General features: G+C 44.0%; 2 protein-coding genes across 5 annotated transcripts in view; both read right to left on the bottom strand.

Moving 5' to 3' along the window:
* Positions 1–16,934, bottom strand: part of jkamp (jnk1/mapk8 associated membrane protein) — a 37,053-nt gene that overhangs the window by 19,514 nt on the left and 605 nt on the right. Inside the window, exons 1-2 of one of the 4 annotated variants that reach the window (XM_068039252.1) lie at positions 16,546–16,918; positions 4,877–4,965 (exon numbers count right to left, since the gene is read on the bottom strand). The exons of 1 other annotated variant lie outside the window; for it this stretch is intronic. In XM_068039252.1, coding sequence (XP_067895353.1) covers positions 4,877–4,965; positions 16,546–16,561 — 105 coding nt within the window. In that variant the 5' untranslated portion in view covers positions 16,562–16,918. Of the gene's footprint in view, positions 1–4,876; positions 4,966–16,545; positions 16,919–16,934 lie in introns of those variants that run through there. 2 more of the 4 variants (XM_068039248.1, XM_068039249.1) reach the window with 2 other exon arrangements.
* On the bottom strand, positions 10–4,011 carry LOC137373829 (uncharacterized). Its single transcript, XM_068039254.1, has 2 exons — positions 2,448–4,011; positions 10–84 (listed from the first exon to the last, which is right to left on the bottom strand). The coding sequence occupies exon 1, from the start codon at positions 3,864–3,866 to the stop codon at positions 3,219–3,221; it is 648 nt and encodes a 215-aa protein (XP_067895355.1). The 5' UTR covers positions 3,867–4,011; the 3' UTR covers positions 10–84; positions 2,448–3,218.

Here is a 16,934-nt window from a genome sequence, read left to right as displayed (position 1 = left end):
GTGGGTTTCCGCCGAGTGCTCCGGTTTCCTCCCACAGCCAAAGACTTGCAGGTTGATGGGTAAATTGGCCATTGTAAATTGCCCCTAGTATAGGTAGGTGGTAGGAGAATTGAGGGAAGGTAGGGATGTGGTAGGGAAAATAGGATCAACATAGGATTAGTATAAATGGGTGGTTGTTGGTCGGTACAGACTTGGTGAGCCGAAGGGCCTGTTTCAGTGCTGTATCTCTAAATAAATAAAATAAAAATCTCTGTGCACGGGGAAACTTCTCTGATAATTTCTTTACACACCTAAGCCTATGCAGACCAATTTAACCCAATCATTACCTCACTATTATTTGAAGTGCCCAATTACAAAAGATGTCATTTACCCATCTGCCCGCCCAAGCCAGATCAGACTCTCAAGATCTGTGATTTCGCACGCACGGACTCAGCTCGTAAACATTTCAATGCTCGTGCCTGGACAAAGCAAGAAAAACATGGTGCCTTTGGTACTCGGTTATTTTGTCTCAGCTCTTTCATATCTGGGCCTCGGAGATTCTGCTAAGGTGTAAGTTCTTATACAGCAGCCTGTCTGTCACATAGAAACATACGAATTAGGATAGAAGTAGGCCATTCGGTTTCTTGAGCCTGCTCCACCATTCAATCAGATCATGGCTGATCTATTTGTGCCTCAAATTCCACACTCCCATCTACTCCCCATAACCTTTGATTCCCTTGCCTAACAAGAATCTATCTACCTCGGCCTCAAAAATATTCAATGACCCTGCCTCCACCATCTTCTGAGGAACGGCATTCCAAAGTCGCACAAGCCACAGAGAAAAAATTGCGCCTCATCTCTGTCCTAAAAGGGTGACCCCTAATTTTAAAACAGTGCCACCTAGTTCTGGTCTCACCTACTAGAGCAAACAGCCTTTCTACATCCACCTTGTCAAGACCATTCAGGGCAGCGCAGTGGTTAGCACCGCAGCCTCACAGCTCCAGTGACCCGGGTTCGATTCTGGGTACTGCCTGTGTGGAGTTTTCAAGTTCTCCCTGTGTCTGCGTGGGTTTCCTCCGGGTGCTCCGGTTTCCTCCCACATGCCAAAGACTTGCAGGTTGATAGGTTAATTGGCCATTATAAATTGCCCCAAGTATAGGTAGGTGGTAGGGGAATATAGGGACACGTGAGGATGTGGTAGGAATATGGAATTAGTGTAGGATTAGTATAAATGGGTGGTTGATGGTCGGCACAGACTCGGTGGGCTGAAGGGCCTGTTTCAGTGCTGTATCACTAAAACTAAAACAATAATTCAATCAAGTCTCCCCTCACTCTTTTAAACTCCAGTGAAAGCAAGCCTAGTCTGTCCAACCTTTCCTCTAAGAAAACCCACTCGCTCATTCAAGGTATTAATCTAGTAAACCTCCTCTGAACTACCTCCAACGCATTTACATCCTTCCTTACATAAGGGGACAAAACTGCACACAGTATTCGAGATGTGGCCTCACCAATGCCCTGTATAACTGAAGCATAACATACTTACTTTTATTTTCAATTCCTTTCATAATAAAGGATAGCATTTTTCATGCTCTGCTAGATTTCTGCTGAAGTTTACCTTTTTTACAATTTGGTCAATGAAGGCCAGAACCACAATTCCCATCATGTCACTCCACAGCCACTTTTACCCAGGGTGTAGTACAAGCAGGAATAAAATAGTTCAATACAAGATGAAGCATAACAATGAAATTAAAGTGTACAGCCAGTCATAGTACTTAAGTTAGTTTTCATTATATAGCAAGAAAACCCAATGTAGGGATTTCCCAGGATTCTTACACAACAATTTGAAGGAGAAAAAAAATCAATCTGGGGTGTGAAATTAAATCAGGATGACAGTGGAGTCACTAAACAACCTGCAATTGATTTGTTTCTGAATTCAGACTGCAAATCCTTCCATTTCAACCAAAATCACAGGCTGACATAACCTCAAATGCTTGTAGCTTGAATCCAGAAGCAATTAATGACAGATTATTCAGTGACTCCCATCTGATTCAATTTCAAATTCCAGGATGAATTACTTCTTATTCAAATCATGGAATCTACAAGCGTACTCTGAGGATGTAAATACGCTCCTTTAAACACAGGAGTACAATGAAATTATAAATTAATGAGTCTTAATATATTTCATTAAAATATATGTCGTACTGCATACTGAATTCTGTATACAGATAACAATTTAACCACTGATCAATAAAAATCCAACTTTCACATATACTGTGAAAGCAAATTGCAAAAGTAGGTCACTCAAGAAAACACTGCATGCCAGAGACCTAGTAGCCAATTACTAAGTACAAAGTGTACACTTAGAATGAAACATAGACCTATGACTTTATGATCAATACAAGTTCCACATACTATCCATAATCATGTACAAAATAAACCTTTATTATATATTTATGAATGTGCCTTACATCTCTCTTTGGCCTCCTTGTCTCGAGAGACAGTGGGTAAGCGTCTGGAGGTGGTCAGTGGTTTGTGCAGCAGCGCCTGGAGTAGCTATAAAGGCCAATTCTAGAGTGACAGACTCTTCCACAGGTGCTGCAGAAAAAATTGTTTATCGGGGCTGTTACACAGTTGGCTCTCCCCTTGTGAATCTGTCTTTTTTCCTGCCAACTAAGTCTCTTCGACTCGCCACACTTTCGCCCTGCCTTTATGGCTACCCGCCAGCTCTGGCGATCGCTGGCAACTGACTCCCACGACTTGTGATCAATGTCACAGGATTTCATGTCGCGTTTGCAGACATCTTTGAAGCGGAGACATGGACGGCCGGTGGGTCTGATACCAGTGGCGAGCTCGCTGTACAATGTGTCTTTGGGGATCCTGCCATCTTCCATGCAGCTCACATGGCCAAGCCATCTCAAGTACCACTGACTCAGTAGTGTGTATAAGCTGGGATTTTGGCCGCCTCGAGGACTTCTGTGTTGGAGATACGGTCCTGCCACCTGATGCCAAGTATTCTCTGGAGGCAGCGAAGATGGAATGAACTGAGACGTCGCTCTTGGATGACATACGTTGTCCAGGCCTCGCTGCCATAGAGCAAGGTACAGAGGATGCAGGCTCGATACACTCGGACTTTTGTGTTCCGTGTCAGTGCACCATTTTCCCACACTTTCTTGGCCAGTCTGGACATAGCAGTGGAAGCCTTTCCCATGCGCTTGTTGATTTCTGCATCGAGAGACAGGTTACTGGTGATAGTTGAGCCTAGGTAGGTGAACTCTTGAACCACTTCCAGAGCGTGGTCGCCAATATTGATGGATGGAGCATTTCTGACGTCCTGTCCCATGATGTTTGTTTTCTTGAGGCTGATGGTTAGGCCAAATTCGTTGCAGGCAGCAGCAAACCTGTCTATGAGACTCTGCAGACACTTCAGTGTGAGATGTTAAAGCAGCATCGTCAGCAAAGCGGAGTTCCCTGATGAGGACTTTCCGTACTTTGGTCTTCGCTCTTAGACAGGCAAGGTTGAACAACCTGCCCCCTGATCTTGTGTGGAGGAAAATTCCTTCTTCTGAAGACTTGAACGCATGCGAGAGCAGCAGGGAGAAGAAAATCCCAAACAGCATGGGTGCGAGAACACAGCCCTGTTTCACGCCACTCAGGATAGGAAATGGGTCTGATGAGGTGCCGCTATGCTGAATTGTGCCTTTCATATTGTCATGGAATGAGGTGATGATACTTAGTAGCTTTGGTGGACATCCGATCTTTTCTAGTAGTCTGAAGAGACCACGTCTGCTGACGAGGTCAAAGGCTTTGGTGAGATCAATGAAAGCAATGTAGAGGGGCAGCTGTTGTTCGCGGCATTTCTCCTGTATCTGACGAAGGGAGAACAGCATGTTAATGGTCGATCTCTCTGCACGAAAGCCACACTGTGCCTCAGGGTAGACGTGCTCGGCCAGCTTCTGGAGCCTATTCAAAGCGACTCGAGCAAAGACTTTCCCCACTATGCTGAGCAGGGAGATTCCACGGTAGTTGTTGCAGTCACCGCGGTCACCTTTGTTTTAATAGAGGGTGATGATATTGGCATCGCACATGTCCTGAGGTACTGCTCCCTCGTCCCAGCACAGGCAAAGCAGTTCATGGAGTGCTGAGAGTATAGCAGGCTTGGCACTCTTGATTATTTCAGGGGTAATGCCGTCCTTCCCAGGGCTTTTCCGCTGGCTAGAGAATCAATGGCATCACTGCTTCCGATTTTGTTGGCTGTACGTCCAGCTCATCCATGACTGGCAGAGACTGGGTTGCATTGAGGGCAGTCTCAGTGACAACATTCTCCCTGGAGTACAGTTCTAGGTAATGCTCCACCCAGCGGTCCATTTGCTTGTGTTGGTCAGTGATTGTGTCCCCCGATTTAGATTTGAGGGGGGCAATCTTCTTGATGGTTGGCCCAAAAGCTCTCTTAATGCCATCATACATTACTCTGATGTTTCTGGTGTCTGAGGCCAGCTGAATATGACTGAAAAGGTGTTGCCCGTAGTCATTTGCGCAGCGCCTGGCTGTTCTTTGTGCAGTGCTTCTGGCTGCTTCAAGTGCTACAGATGTTAACTCGCTGGGGGCTTTCTTGTAGTTCAGCAGTGCAATGCATTTAGCGGCTATGACAGGTTCCAGCTCTTCAAAATGAGATTGAACCCAGTCTGCATTCCTCTTCGCACGTTTGCCATAGGTGGTCAAAGCTGACTCAGACGGCGTCTCTGATGTGGGCCTTACATACTAGATAAAATAATCATTCAATTACCTAATTATTAAGATTAGGCCAGTGATCTTTAAATACTAATCCTGCCCTATAATCATAAAGTACTGTCAAGTTTACTCTATGCAAGGAATGCCAAAATGCATAAAAAAAACTCACCCCACAATTTCCATACTGCAGCTGACTATCATTTCTGCTTTCTATTATTGGTTTTCCACAGTATAATCCAGGGCACATTAAATTAACATCTGAAATTAAATAACATTTTAAAAAACAGGTTGTCTCAACTATTAATTTTAATGCAATGATTGTAAAATATTTTTAATGCTTAATTATTATAAGTCATTTAGAAACAACTGGATATCAAAGCAGCATTTGATATGACATCACGGAACCCTGGCAAACTGAAGCCAACGGTGGTCAAAGGGAAAAAAAATCCAGTGGCTGGAGTTATATCTCGTTCAAAGGAAAATGATCGTGATTGTCAGAAGGCCCTCATCACAGCTACAGGAGATCATGGCAAGTAAAACAACCCAAAGCACTTCACAGGAGTGTTATTAAACAAAATCTGAAACCAAGTGATATAAAGAGGTATTAGGAAAGGTGACCAAATACTTGGTCAGAAAGGTAAATTTTAGGTAGTGTTTTAAGGGAGAAGAGAGACGTAGAGGCGGAGAGGTTTAGGGAGAGAATTTTGGTGAGACCACATCTGGAGTACTGTGTACAGTATTGGTCTCCTGATTTAAGGAAGGATGTAAATGCATTGGAAGCAGTTCAGGGAAGGTTTACTAGACTAATACCTCGACTGGGCGGGTTGTCTTATGAGGAAAGGTTGGACAAGCTAGGCATATATCCACTGCAGTTTAAGAAGTGACTTGACTGAAACATACAAGATCCTGAGGGGTTTTGACAGGGTGGATGTGGAAAGGATGTTTCCGCTTGTGGGAGATTCTAGAACTAGGGGTCACTGTTTAAAAATAAGGGGTCGCCCATTTCAGACAGAGATGAGGAGAAATTCTTTCGCAGAGGGTCATGAGTCTTTGGAACTTTCTTCCTCAAAAAGGCAGTGGAAGCAGAATCTTTAAATATTTTTAAGCCAGAGGTAGATAGATTCTTGTTAAGCAAGGGGGTGAAAGGTTATCGGGGGTAGGTGGGAATGTGGAGTTGAGGTTACAATCAGAACTGCCATGATCTTATTGAATGGCGGAGCAGGCTCGAGAGGCCGAGTAGCCTATTCCTGCTCCTAATTTGTATGTTCGTAACCAACTGAAGGCACATCCATCAACAGTGAATAAAATTGGGGATTTGCAAGAGGCCAGAATTGGAGGAGTACAGAGATTGCAGAGGGTTGTAAGAGTGGAGCAGGTTACAGAGATAGGGAGGAGTGAGGTCATGGAGGGATTTGAAAACAAGGATGAGAATTTTAAAAGACCAGGAGCAAATGTAGGTTAGTGAGCACTGGGATGATGTGTGTACACAACGGGTACAAGTTAGGATACAAGCAGCAGAGGTTTCGATGAGTTCAAGTTTACAGAGAGTGTAAGGTCAGCCACAGAACAGCATTGGAATACAGTCCAGAGTCATAGATGAGGGTTTCAGCAACAGATGAGCTGATGCAGGGGCAGAAATGGGATATGTAATGGAGGTGGAAGTAGATAGTCATTGAGGTGATATGGGGTCAGGATATAGATATGGAAGCTCAACTCAAATGAAATGTCAAAATTGCAAACGGTCTGGTTTGGCCTCAACCAATGCCCAAAGAGAGGGATGGACTCAGTGGCTAGGGAACAGAAGACAATGGCGATGTCTCCCAATCTTTAATGAGGGGCAATTTCTGCTTATCCAATACTGAATGTCGGACAAGCTGTGATGGAATATAGGTATAAAAGGCTTAATTAGGTAGCATTTAGATATAGTTAATATATTATATCTTTTAGAATTAAAGATTGATTTAAGTGGTTAGTTTTCAGGACTCACTGACATTCCCTTTAAGGTAGAGTTAAAAATTTCAAGGTCCCTATTAGAATAGAATTTCTGTTGTCAGGGACTTGGAAGATAAACACACACATTGAAATGTCCTGTGTGACATCAGTAAGAGATAGCAATAAACTTAATTAGTTTATGGGGTTGTTGATGCAGACAGATCGGCTCAAAATGTTGCTTTAAAGGTACCATAAAAAAGGAAATTATAGATAATAAAATAAATGGAATGGACTTACAGAAACAAGAGGTCAAGTAAACACGATTATAAGCATTCTAACCAGATAAATTCTCACAACTTCAAAAACAGGGGATTTCCAGTAAAACATTAAGTAGAGATGGTAAAGATACGGATTCTAAAAAGCAAGAAAATTTCACAAAGGAAGGTAACGCCTATATGCTAAAAGTCAGATGACACCTTAGAAACAGCATAAACATGAGAGGTTCTGAAGTGAAAATTAGAAGTGTTGAATTCCTCAAACAATACTTCTCACCCTATGACTTACTTGGGGATTTAAGGTAAATGTTTACTTTAAATTTTGATAGATATTCCGAGATATTTTGCTGTAACATTAGCAGGGTTAAACTTTTGGATTCTATGTTAGAAATAAGATAATGTGTTACATCTCTCAATATTTGATATTGTGATATACTTATATATCAGCGGCGCTCGAGATGGCTTGGCCATGTGAGCCGCATGGAAGATGGCAGGATCCCCAAAGACACATTGTACAGTGAGCTCGCCACTGGTATCAGACCCACCGGCCGTCCATGTCTCCGCTTTAAAGACTTCTGCAAACGCGACATGAAGTCCTGTGACATTGATCACAAGTCGTGGGAGTCAGTTGCCAGCGTTCGCCAGAGCTGGCGGGCAGCCATAAAGGCGGGGCTAAAGTGTGGCGAGTCGAAGAGACTTAGCAGTTGGCAGGAAAAAAGACAGATTCACAAGGGGAGAGCCAACTGTGTAACAGCCCCGACAAACAAATTTTTCTGCAGCACCTGTGGAAGAGTCTGTCACTCTAGAATTGGCCTTTATAGCCACTCCAGGCGCTGCTTCACAAACCACTGACCACCTCCAGGCGCTTATCCATTGTCTCTCAAGATAAGGAGGCCAAAGAAGAAGATATACTTATCCACTTAAGAAGTGTATTGCATATTAACTTCTTTAATATATAAAAGTTAATAAATCGCCTCATGTAGTTGTATACAGAATACTACAAGAACCCCCTCTCTGTGTCTCTTTAAGTGGAGAGATATGTTTGAAGAGAGTTTCCCAGACCCTTATAATATCTGGGATATTTATAACTTAGCCATAATTATTAAAAATAGGCTATCCGAAAGATGGTAATATTCTCTGTTCCACGACAACGCTTCTGATATGTCTTCCTTTTTCCTCAACCAAGGATCCACCACCAACCCCCCACTGTGGTTGACAGGGCCCTTAGCCGTGTTCGGCATATTTCCCAGACCTCTACCCTCACCCGTTCCCCTCCGTCCCAGAACTGCGACAGAGTTCCCCTTGTCCTCACTTTCCACCCCACCAGCCTCCATATCCAAAGGATCATCCTCCACCATTTCCACCACGTCCAGCGTGATGCCACTATCACATGCATCTTCCCTCCCGTCAGCATTCCGAAGGGATCGACCCCTCCGCGACACACTGGTCCTCCATTACCCCCAACACCTCGTCCCCTTCCCACCGTACCTTCCCATGCAATCGCAAGAGGTGTAACACTTGCCCTTTTACCTCCTCTCTCCTCACTATCCAAGGCCCCAAACACTCCTTTCAGGTGAAGCAGCGATTTACTTGTACTTCTTTCAATTTAGTATATTGCTCACAATGTGGTCTCTACATTGGGGAGACCAAATGCAGACTGGGTGACCGCTTTGCGGAACACCTCCGCTCCGTCTGAAAGCATGACTCCGAGCTTACGGTTGCTTGCCATTTCAACACATCCGCCTGCTCTCATGCTCACATATCTGTCCTGGGCTTACTGCAGTGTTCCAGTGATCAACGCAAGCTCGAGGAACAGCATGTCATTTACCGATTAGGCACGCTACAGCCTGCTGGACTGAATACTGAGTTCAATAATTTCAGAGCATGTCTGGCCCCACTTTTTTTTTTTTATTATTTTTATTTGTTTATTTTATTTTAGTTTGCTTCATCATTTTTTTTTTTACCATGTGCCTACCCACTGTTTTTTTCATGTTTGTGCTTTGGGCCATTTTTCTGCACTAATGCTTTGTTTTTCAACACACCATTAACATACCATTTGTCTTTGCTCCATGACCTTCTGGTCAGTTATTCTCTGTGACCCTCTGTCCTATCAACACTTTGCCTTTTGTTACCTCTTGCCTCACCCCCGCTTTATTTGCTTAAAACCTATTACATTTCTAACATCTGCCAGTTCTAAATGAAGGGTCACTGTTAACTCTGCTTCGCTCTCCACAGATGCTGCCAGACCAGTTGAGTATTTCCAGCATTTCTTGTTTTTATTTCAGATTTCCAGCATCTGCAGTATTTTGCTTTTGTTATAATATTCTCTGTTAGTTTTCTTTCTTTGAGGGAAAGCTAGTCCAATTCTTTGGACCCAAATAAGTGGCTATAAGAGTTTGTCTGGTTTGAACTTAATTAAAGGAGATTCATAGGGATGTACTCCTGATTTGGTTTAATCCCTACAAGGGGTTAAAGTCATAAATCACTTCAAAGCAGCGTGACAAGTTGCAGTAGACGGGTCGAGAATAACAAAAAGTTCAACGTCATCTAGGACACAGCATTTCTGCCGCTGGACCTAATAGTCTTGCCCTCCATCACCAACAGAGCGTGTGGTCAGTGCCTAAAGTCTACAGAATGCACTGCTGCCACTCATTGAGGTTACTTTGACAGCACTTAACCCTGCAAGCTCTGCCACTGAGAAAGACAAGAGGAGTAATTCTGTGGAAATATCAAGCCAGATGTTATCCTCATGCAAAAATAGGCCTAGGCTGCTATACTTTTCCATGCACCAGGAATGAGAGTTCCAGACACAGGATTCAAACTCTTATCTCTTTATAGAATCATAGAAAGTTTAAGGCACAGAAAGAGTCCCCTTGGACCATTGTGTCTGTGTCGGCTGAATAACAATCCACCCATTCTAATCCCACCTTCCAGCATTTGGTCCGTAGCCCTGCAGCTTACGGCACTTGAGGTGCATATCCAGATTCCTTTTGAATGAGTTGAGGCTTTCTGCCTCAACTACCCTTTCAGGCAGTGAGTTCCAGACCCCACCACCATCTGAGTGAAAAAACTTTTCCTCATCTCTCCTCTAATTTTTCGACCAGTCACTTTAAAACTATGCCCTCGCGTCACTGACCTCTCTGCGAATAGGTCCTTCACCTCCACTCTATCCAGGCCCCTCAAAATGTTGTATATTTCAATCAGATCTCCCCTCACCCTTCTCTGCTCCAAGGAGAACAACCCCAGCCTATCCAATCTTTCCTCATGGCTGCATTTTTCCAGTCCTGGCAACATCCTCGTAAATCTCCTCTGTACACTATTTAGTGCAATTACATCCTTTCAATGAGTTATACAGTTCCAGCATAACCTCTCTGCTTTTATATTCTATAACGCGACTAATAAAGGAAAGGATTCCATATGCCTTCTTCACCAACTTATTGAGCTGTCCTGCTACCTTCAGAAATCTGTGGACATTCGCTCCAAGGTCCCTCACTTCCTCTACACTTCTCAGTATTTTCCCATTAGTCTTTTATTCCTTTGCCTTGTTTGACCTCCCAAAATGCATCACCTCACACTTCGCCAGGTTGAATTCCATTTGCCACTTTTCTGTCCATCTGACCAGACTATCAATATCTTACTGCAGCCTAGAGCTATCCTCCTCGCTATCTACCACATGGCCAATCTGTGTCATCTGCAAACTTCTTGATTATGCCTCCTACATTTACATCCAAATAATTTATACCATAAAAAGCAGGGAACCCAGTACTGAGCCCTGTGGAATGCCACTGGAAACAACTCTCCAGTCGCTAAAACAGCCGTCAACAATTACCCTTTGTTTCCACCACTCAGCCAATTTTGTATCCACCTTGCTGCATTTCCCTGGACCCCGTGGGATTTTATTTTTTTAAACCAGTCTGCCATGTGGGACCCTGTCAAAAGCCTTATTAAAATCCATGTAGACCACATCAACTGCACTACCTTCATCTATCTTCTTTGTTACTTCTTCAAAAAAAAATTGATCAAGTTGGTCAAACAAGATCTTCCCTTAACAAATCCATGCTGACTATCCTTGATTAACCTGTGCCTTTCTAAGTGACAATTTATCCTGTCTCTCAGAATAGATTTCAATAATTTGCCCAATACTGAGGTTAGAGTAAAATAAAAGCAAAATACTGCGGATGCTGGAAATCTGAAATAAAAACAAGAAATGCTGGAACCACTCAGCAGGTCTGGCAGCATCTGTGGAAAGAGAAGCAGAGTTAACGTTTCGGGTCAGTGGCCCTTCATCGGAACTGGTTAGACTGACTGGCTGTACTTATTCAATCTATCCTTCGCTCTCATTCTAAACAGAGGTACAACTTTAGCAGTTCTCCAATCCTCCGTTAACACACATATATCCAGTGAGAACTGGAAAATGATGGTCAGACCTTCCGCTATTTCCTCTCTTACTTTTTTTTAACAGCCTGGGTACAGTTCATCCGGCCCTGGTGATTTATCAAATTTCAAGGATACTAATCCCATTAATACTTCCTCTCTCCCTACGTTTATCATATCTAATACTTCACACTCCTCCTCAACTGCAATATCTGCATCATCCCCCCTTTTTGTGAAGACAGACCCCTACACATAGGTTACCTTTTTGGTCTTTTATGGGCCCTACTGTCTCCTTAGTTATCCTCTCAATGTATTGATAAAACATCTTTGGGTTCACCTTAATTTAACTTGCCAATATTCTTTCATGCCCTCTCTTTCCTTTCCTAATTTCCTTTTTGATTTCACCCCACCACTTTCTCCTCCTCTCGGCTTTCTGTAGTATTGAGTTCTTGGTGTCAGACATAAGCTTTCCTTTTCTGCCTTATCTTACGCTGTAAGCTCCTTGATATTCATGGTGCTGTAGATATGACCGTCTCACTTTTTCTTCGTGGGAACATATTTACTTGGAACCCCTAGAATCTCCCCCACTGTTCGAACACTGATTTACCCTCAAGTAGCTGTTTCCAGTCCACTTTCGCTAAATCATATCTCAGCTTAGTAAAATTGGTCTTGTCCCAATTGAGAACTTTAACTCCTGTTCTATCTCTGTCCTTTTCCGTACTTATGTTAAAACTGATTGAATTATGATTACCATCAAAATGCTCTCCCACTACCACTCCGTCCACCTGCCCATCTTCATTTCCTAAAATGAAGTCTAAAACTGCACCCTCTCTTGTTGGACTTACTACATACTGGCCAAAAAAGTAATTAAGTTAAGCAAGTTTTTTTTAATTCACTTGTGGGATGTGGGCATCACTGGCTCAGCCAGCATTTATTGCCCATTCCTAATTCAAAGTGATTCCTGACAACGCAGCGGCCCGCTGACGTCATCTGAGTGTGCCAAGTGCGCACACGTGCAGCTACATCTTGCCAGGACTAAGTAGCGCATGCGTGGGATGGCGTCATTGGGTATCCAGTCCCCCACTCGGCTGGAGGAAGTGGCTGAATGGGAGACTTTGAGGCTGGAGCTCGATCCCCGTCACTCACTCCCGCCCCTAAGGCCGCACTTCTCCTTCGGCAACTCACCCCAGATCTCGATGCTTCCTCTCCTCAGCCGCTTGCACCAGAGCTTGCTGCTCCCAACTCCCTTTTGTTCCCGCTTCGCGCCACCCCACTCTCTGGCCGCTTTCCCCTGTTCCCCTCCAGCCGCTAGCTCTAGACAGCGCCACTTCCCTCCTCTCAGCCACTCGCTCCTATGTCGCCCGGTCACCACTTGCAGCCCGCCTTGCTTCTTCGAACGCCGCCTGGTAACTGATGAAACGTGGGAGCGAGTGGCCGAGAGAAGGGAAGCGCCAGGCCTGGAGCTAGCGGTTGGAGGGGGAGGGGGTAGCGATCGGAGAGGCATGAGCAGGGAACAATCGGCCAGGGAATTGGAGGGGGGAGCAACAAAGTCTGCAGCGAGCGGCTGAGGGGGGGGGGGAGAAAAGAGAGGGGTGAAGGAGTGGCGAAGTGGCCAGTGGGGAGAAGGGGTAGAAAGCGAGTTGTCAAGGGGGGGGGGGGGGGAACGGCCAATGGGACGGGAGCTAGTAGCTGTATTCGGGTGTAATCAGTCCTGGTCAGTCATATAAAGGAATCACAATAACGAATTGGCAGCACATTTTATACTCTGCCCAATTTTCGATTGGGGTGCCAATTCACTATCTTGCAATGGAAATTCAATCATAAAATTCCTTTTGTATTTAATAAGATTACTGAAATATTAAATAGATCTGAGGATTACAGTTTGTATCCTATTACTACATAGTAGCAAATTACTGGGCTTCCATCCAAGGTTAGTTTGTTAGAACAATCCGGCCATAAGCATTTCCTGTGCTAAATTGTGCAGTGCCATCTTTAATCCTGGCAGCTGCCTGAACGTTACAGACACTGACGTTGCAGTTGAAGAGCCGACATTTGCGCATGTGCAAGTACTGTGCCACCTAGTGGTTGCGTTGTCAGCAAATGCAGCCTTCCTAATTACCCTTGAGAAGGTGGTGGTGAGCAGCCTTCTTGAACCGCCGCAGTCCAACGGTGCTGTTAGGAAGGGAGTTCCAGGATTTTGACCCAGTGACAGTGAATGAACACGATATAGTTCCAAGTCAGGATGGTGTGGGGCTTGGACAGGAACTTGCAGGTGGTGGTATCAGGTATCTGCTGTCTACCTTAAAGAGGTTCTGCTCTTCTTTCCAACAGGATTTTTGTTTGCCAATTTACTTGTACTTCTTTCAATTTAGTATACTGTATTCGCTGCTCACAATGTGGTCTCCTTTACAATGGGGAGACCAAACGCAGATTGAATGACTGCTTTGCGGAACACCTCCGCTCAGTCCGTAAGCATAACCCCGAGCTTCCGGTTGCTCGCCATTTCAACACCCCCTTCCAGCTCTCATGCTCACACATCTGTCCCGGGATTGCTGCAGTGTTCCAGCAAACATCAACGCAAGGAACAGCACATCATTTACCGATTACAGCCTGCCGGACTTAACATTGAGTTCAATAATTTCAGAGCATGACGGGGCCCCCTTTTTATTTTTAGTTATTGTTTCTTTTTTCTTTATTTTGTTTTAGTTTGTTTCTACTGTGCCCACCTACTGTTTTTTTTTTATGTTTGTGCTTTGAGCCAGGGCTGTTCATTTTACAGTCAATTGACACCCTCTCTGTACTAATGCTTTGTCTTTCACCACACCATTAACATATCGTTTGCCTTTGTTCCATGACCTTCTGGTCAGTTATTCTCTGTGACCTGGTCCTATCAACATCTCTTTTGTTATCTCTTGCCCCAACCCTGCTTTACTTGCTTAAAACCTTTCACACTTCTAATATTTGTCAGTTCTGATGAAGGGTCACTGACCTGAAATGTTAACTCTGCTTCTCTCACCACAGATGCTGCCAGACCTGCTGAGTATTTCCAGCATTCGTTTTTTATATCTGCTGCCCTTGTCCTTCTAGGTGGTAGAGGTCGCGGGTTTGGAAGGTGAACACACTCATGTGATGGCACCCCAGAACATACAGTGTTGCATTAATGGTTAATGTTATATAAAGGTAGCCTGTTTGACTGTCCATACAACAGAGAACAATTCCATAACCATGGTAACTACTTACGTAACTACAGAACTCCATAACACCATTGCAGATGGAATTCTATATAAAATCTCAGGTTATCTCCAACTAGCGGCATTTTATTTTCACGCCTATATATTTTTGGAGTGATCAGGTAAGTAATGACAGTTCTCAGGACGAGGATTTTTATCATGCGGCATATTAATCACTCCAAGAAAAGGCATAGTGAGGTGAAAGTGACTGCCCTTGACATCAAGGCAGCATTTGACTGAGGCTGGCATCTAGGATCCCTAGCAAAGCTGGAGTCAATGGGAATCAAGGGTAAAACTCTCCAATGGTTGGAATCATACCTTGTGCAAAGGAAGATACTTGTGATTGCTGGAGGTCAATCATCTCAGCTCCAGGGCACTGCAGGAGTTACTCAGGGTAGTGTCCTAGGTCCAAACATCTTCAGCTGCTTCATCAATGGCCTTCCTTCCATCATAAGGTTAGAAATGGGATGTATGCTGATGATTACACAATGTCAGCACCATTCACAACTGCTTAGATACTGAAGTAGTCTGTGTAGAAATACAGCAAGACCTAGACAATATCCACGATTGGGCTGATAAGTGGCAAGTTCACATTCATGCCACACAAGTGCCAGGTAATGACTATCTCAAACAAGAGAGAATCTAACCAACGCCATTTGACATTCAATGGCATTACAATCACTGGATCCCCCACTATCAATATCCTGGGGGTTACCATTGACCTGAAACAGAACTGGAGTAGCCATATAAATACCGTGGCTACAAGAGTAGGTCAGAGGCTAGGAATCCTGAGGCGAGTAACTCACCTCCTGACTCCCCAAAGCCTGTCCACCATCTACAAGGCACAAGTCAGGAGTGTGATGGAATACTCTCCACTTGCCTGGATGGGTGCAGCTCCAACAACACTCAAGAATCTCGACACCATCCAGGACAAAGCAGCCCGCTTGATTCGGACCCCATGCACCACCTTCAACATTCACTCTCTCCGCCATCGACACACAGTGGCAGAATGTGTACCATCTACAAAATGTACTGCAGCAGCGCATCAAGGCTCCTGAGACAGCACCTTCCAAACCCACGACCTCTACCACTGGAAGGACAAGGGCAGCAGAAGCATAGGAAAACCACCACCTGCAAGTTCCCCTCCAAGCCACACACCATCCTGACTGGGAACTATATCACCATTCCTTCACCGTTGCCGAGTCAACATCCTGGAACTATCTTCCTAACAGCACTGTGGGTGTACCTACCCACACAGACTGCAGCAGTTCAAAGAAGGCAGCTCACCACCACATTCTCAAGGGCAATCAGGGATGGGCAATAAATGCTTTCCTAGCCACTGACGCCCACACCCCATGAACAAATAAAAAATTATGTAGCGAGGAAAGCTTTTATGCATTGCTCCAAGAATGTTAACATTGACTTCAAAACAGAATTCCCTACATCAGTAATGCGAATTTTACTCTCCTCACATATTAAAAGGTCACTCCTCTCTTGGATCCAGAACTTTGATAGGTGTAAAATAGTGCGTTTATAACAATGCGCATTTAAATAATTCCTTTAACATAGTCAATAGCTTTGTTTTCCTTCAAAACTAGTCATTATGTGCTGTGTTTTGGGACGTTTGAGATACATTTGGAAAAGCACTGTATAAATAAATGCATTTTCAATTCGCGTCAGCGATCACAGAATAATATATATAGTTTAAGCAACAATAACCTGCCTAATGGAATTATACGTAAATAAAGAAATACTCCACTTCTTATACAAGGACTTCCATTTTATCGGTGGGTGAGATGTACACGCCCATACAGCTATAATTCTGCCCATCTTCCAACAAGATGAAAGCTGAGTGATAGGATACATTTGCTGCGAAATCTGTGACTCCCACTGACCACCTCCAGGCGCGTATCCATTGTCTCTCGAGATAAGGAAGCCCAAAAGAAAGAAAGAATGAGGCAAGAGTAGCTCGATTTCGAGATCAAATTACTTCAACACGTTTAAAGATTTAAAAAATTTCGATGTACCTTGTTCTAAATACATGTTAAGGGTGCGCTTGAGGCCTTCCGGGACTAGTGGGCACCGTTGCACAGTGGATAATAGTAATATGCTTTATGAACTCCCTTTGGATTGGTGGTTATTAGTTGAACTCCTTTGAAAGGAGTTTTTGTTGGTTTTCGGTTGGTGATACTGCCACAACCCAGTCTCTCCTTATGGGTTGTTGTAGAAAAGAACACCGGTTAAGGGCATACTCCCAGAGAACCGCTGTAGTTTAAATATCTATTTAATTGCCTCTTTTCCATAAATCGCTTGGTTAGTCAACCAAATGGCGTAAAGCGTGGTCAGGCCACATGTACGGTTTCACTATTTAAATCGGAGAAAGATATTCAGGATAAGCTATTGACAGGCCGTGCTT

This window comes from Heterodontus francisci, chromosome 9, assembly GCF_036365525.1.
Source record: "Heterodontus francisci isolate sHetFra1 chromosome 9, sHetFra1.hap1, whole genome shotgun sequence".
NCBI classification, from domain to species: domain Eukaryota; kingdom Metazoa; phylum Chordata; class Chondrichthyes; order Heterodontiformes; family Heterodontidae; genus Heterodontus; species Heterodontus francisci.
This window is presented reverse-complemented; position numbering and strand designations above follow the sequence as displayed.

Bases quoted from the DNA above. Each gene is read 5' to 3' on its own strand.
- LOC137373829 (XM_068039254.1), bottom strand. From the start codon at position 3,866: ATGCTGTTCTCCCTTCGTCAGATACAGGAGAAATGCCGCGAACAACAG.